Raw genomic sequence first — 4,336 nt, forward strand, 5'->3', positions numbered from 1 at the left:
AGTTGTTCAGCAATCAGAATATACTGTATATATATATATATATATATATATATATATATATAAGGGCTGTCAGTTTAACACGTTAACTTAATTAATAATGAAAAGTAACGCAATTAAAATATTTTAACGCAGTTAACGCACTGGCCGCGCCCCCAGACCTGTACATAATCTTATATTTCATACAGCTGACTGTTGACAAATATGATGCAGGGTAACAACTCCATAAATCCAGTTATACCCTAAAATACCAGATACTGGGGCAAAAAATGCCCCTGTATGAGTTTTTGTCTCATATTTATATCATATGATAAGCGTAAGCGATATCACACCAGCAGCGAGAGCAATATCACACGAGTGCACATGTGATTTTATACAACAGTTCAGTAAATAAGAAGTTAATATTGTGCTATATTTTAAACACAATACTGTGTTTTTGTTCAATTTTGCCAACGAAAATATTATCTTAAAAACCACAGCAGAACTGTTGTGCGTCTGTGAGCAACACAGCAATGTTTAGTTTCTGAATGAATCCGCGTTTTGAACAGATCCTGTGAACCAATGATTCTAAGCCCATTCATAGAGAGGCAACGCCTGCGTTCCAATGTGCATACTATCCATCCTAAATTCTGTGATATTAGTAATTTTCAATAATATTTAGGGCAGATAGGGTGGATAGTATGCACATTGGGACACGGGTTTACTTCATTCCTGAATCAATCAGCCGTTTGAACCAATCGACTCATAGAGACATTTACCGCCACCTGCTGGTCGTTTTAGTTTCTTGTTTAGAGTATCATTTCATTTATTAAAAAATTTAATAAATAAAGAATAAGAAATAAGATATATAAGAAATAAGAAATCTACAGACAGCACAACTGTCAATTAAGAAGGAATCAGTCAATGGAAGTGCCTGGTCATGTTTGAGCAGATCTCACCTGTTAGATATTTCTCTTTAGCTCGATCTCGTTCATCAGCGTCAAAATACCACACCGTTATAGCATACCTGCACATAAATACACACATAATTGTATATAAGCACGAGCAGCTTAAAGGACTAACTAACAAAATGAAATGTCACTATCACTGACCTTGTGGCATAAGCCGGCTGGACCTCATGTGGGTTCCGTCTGTCTGACCAGAAGAGCAAAAGTCTGTCAAACTTGGGCTCAATGTCTGCAAACTGAGCAGTTCCCTCTGGAAAGATCCGCAAAAGGCCACCGTGTTCCTATAGAGTGAGCAGATGAGAATGGATGTATATAGTTTAATGGGCACCTTCATATGACTACATTTTAAAACTTCTTAGGTATGTAAGTGGTTAAAATTATTAGAATTGGAACAGATAACTGATACCGAATGTACTAAACTCAGTGTGAAGACAGCAGGCAAATATATAAGAAAAACAAACAATGAAATAGTTCAGAGAATGAAAGTTAATATGTATACAGAAGTGTTTAACACAAAAGAGAAGAGTTTTCGACTAGACAGGTGATCTAAACATTTTGGCAATCCGCTCCCATTAAAAAAAACACAACTAATAATAAATAATTCTACATAAAGTACAACAGAAATACAACTTTTTTTTTTTTTTTAATATAATGATTTGATTTTTATCACATTAAAAACTAGGGATGCGCCGATCCGATACGAATAACTTTTGCTGCCGAATTATCCACTAACCTAGTTTATGATGAATTTTTGTCATAGATTATAAATATACATAGGCCTAAATTTTTTCATATTTGTTTATTTTATTTTTCTTTATAATGAAGTAGTCTGTATCTAGTAGATTGTGAAAGAATGAGAATCAGTTCCACACACAGAGATATATAAATTCTACATTTATTTAAATGAGGGAAAAAAACTTCACTGGTATCGGATCGGTATCGGTATCGGCCAATACTGAACCCTAGGTATCGGAATCAGTATCGGAGGCGAAAAAGGTGGATCGGAGCATCCCTATTAAAAACTACCGTAATGTATAAACACTTGGAGAACTTAGTAAATTTTTCCTCAGCTGTACTGAATTGTACTTGAAAAATTATTAAAATCGTACACTTGCATTAAAAACTGTCGCCATATCAATGAACTAAATCAATATCAGTTCACTTCAAATAAAAACATACAAATATAATGCATACAACAAACTTAATTCATAAAAGTTATTATAACTAAATGATTATATTAAATATAATAATTACACACACAAACACAATTAATATTTAAGAGTAAAACATTAATATTAAACAAAGAGACAAACAACAATTATAAAAGTTTTGAGTCAGTAAGAGTTTTTTATTATTGAAAGAAATTAATACTTATTCAGCAAGGGTGCCTTAACTTGATCAAAGGTGATACTGGTAAAGACAACATAAATAAATGCTGTTAGTTTTCACAAAAATATTAAGAAACATTGCTAATAATAAGAAATGGTTCTTGATCAGCAAATCAGCATATTAGAAGATTGATTTCTGAAGGATCATGTGACACTGAAGACTGAAGTAACAATGCTGAAAATTCAGCTTTTTAAAAAATATATGACAATAGAAAAGTTATTTTAAATCGTAATAAAATTCCACAATATGTGCAGCCTTGGTCTTTCAAAAACATTAAAATTCAATTAGAAATTCAAAAAACAACTCTTTAATTCACACAAAACAATGTTGTGGATGGGAAAACTCTTGGAGTGAATGTCTTTTTTCCTGCCCCAGGACAACCTGATGCTAAATTTAGCTTAAAGAAAAAGAAAAAGAAAAAAAAAAATCTGACACACTGACTATGACTTTTACATAAGCCAAGACAACAGGGAACAAGCAGGTTTGCGTGAGATGGCTATTTTTTCTCTCCATTCAGTGGAGGGGCTGCGATATGAGAGGGAGAGTGCTAGAGTTTATACCATGTATTACTGGCATCCTGTGCAGCTTGAGAAAGATGGAAAATATTAGGGTTGAATGTATGTGTGATGTGATCCATCCTTAAAACACCTCTCTGATAAATAAACATGACTGAAAAGAAAAAACAACATCCGCAGAGCCTCAAGCAAAGAGTACGTTCAGCCTGTAGACTAAACACTACAAACCAAACTACATCCTTCTTTCCCTTCTACCATCCCTATATCTGCCATGTGCTACTGGCCAACTCTATTTCAATTTTCTACTTCATATAAGAACATCTGATCAACACTCGGAATGGTTTTCCATGGCCTGTCAGAATGTTCTAGAGCAGAAGCGGCCCTCTGATGCAGAACTGGCCGTAGAGCTGGCAGGTGACAAAGGTGGTAGAGCACAGTTCCCGTGAGAGCGCTCACCCAAAAATGAAAATGCTGTCATAATTTACTCATCCTCAAGTTGTTCCAAACCTGTATGAATTTCTTTCTCCTTCTGCTGAACACAAAAGAAGAAGTTTTGAAGAATGTGGGTAACCAAAGAGTTGTTGGTCTCCAATAACATCCATAGTATGGCAAAAACAATATGGAGGCCAATGGAGACCAGAATCTGTTTGGTTACCCACATTCTTCAAAATATCTTCTTTTGTGTTCAGCAGAAGAAAGAAATTCATACAGGTTTGGAACAACAATAATAGTCGTTTGTCAGTCTGACTACAGTAGTTGAAGTGTGTTTGTTTTTTTGCAGTGACATTATTTAACAGTACAATTATGATTACATGTATGAAGATGGCGTACAAATACATAAATATTAAAAATAATTTTAAAATGAATTTTCCCATTAATTACAAATCCAACGCAAACCAAAGTTTCACTGTTCTAGCAGACTTCTAATAGCAGCACATAAACAGTCTCTCGTGTGGCCTATTGATGTAAACTACCAACAGCAAACTCCCTGCAGAAGGTTGGTTTTGAACTTCCATTGTATTGAATGTAAGCTCAGATGCAAGTTTGAGCAGTCTACATCAGATAAGAAACCCAAACAAACTGAGAAGGGCTTAAACAAATCTCATGAAGCTTTACACACTACAGAAAATATACAAGTTCACTGGCTGAAAAAAACAAAAAACTCCTACCTTGGCATCCCAGTTTTTATTTAGGTAATATATGCATGTGACACATCTCCCATCACCGTTTGGGTTATCCACATGCCGTACATATCCTGTCCCATTGCCAGGGTAACACGCCACCATTGCCTGGAAGGAAAAACAGGGGTTGTTTTAGTAATGGGCCAAAATAGCCAATCAACATACAACGACAGACCATTCGCAGTGGTTTGGATGGTGAACGCTCTCTAGAAGACGAAATTAAACTTTCCATTCTTTCCCATCATTAGATCATATTTCATTAACGCATATTCACAGTACTATTCACATTTTTTCATTATATACAGTA

At 34.8% G+C, this 4,336-nt stretch overlaps 1 protein-coding gene across 1 annotated transcript in view; it reads right to left on the reverse strand.

Annotated features, from left to right (window-relative positions):
• LOC107687384 (egl nine homolog 1-like) overlaps positions 1–4,336 on the reverse strand; it is a 21,964-nt gene that overhangs the window by 1,368 nt on the left and 16,260 nt on the right. Inside the window, exons 2-4 of the mRNA XM_016484681.1 lie at positions 4,018–4,137; positions 1,089–1,225; positions 936–1,003 (exon numbers count right to left, since the gene is read on the reverse strand). Coding sequence (XP_016340167.1) covers positions 936–1,003; positions 1,089–1,225; positions 4,018–4,137 — 325 coding nt within the window. The remainder of the gene's footprint in view (positions 1–935; positions 1,004–1,088; positions 1,226–4,017; positions 4,138–4,336) is intronic.

The sequence above is a fragment of the Sinocyclocheilus anshuiensis genome, unplaced genomic scaffold, assembly GCF_001515605.1.
Source record: "Sinocyclocheilus anshuiensis isolate Anshui unplaced genomic scaffold, SAMN03320099.WGS_v1.1 scaffold149, whole genome shotgun sequence".
NCBI classification, from domain to species: Eukaryota; Metazoa; Chordata; class Actinopteri; order Cypriniformes; family Cyprinidae; genus Sinocyclocheilus; species Sinocyclocheilus anshuiensis.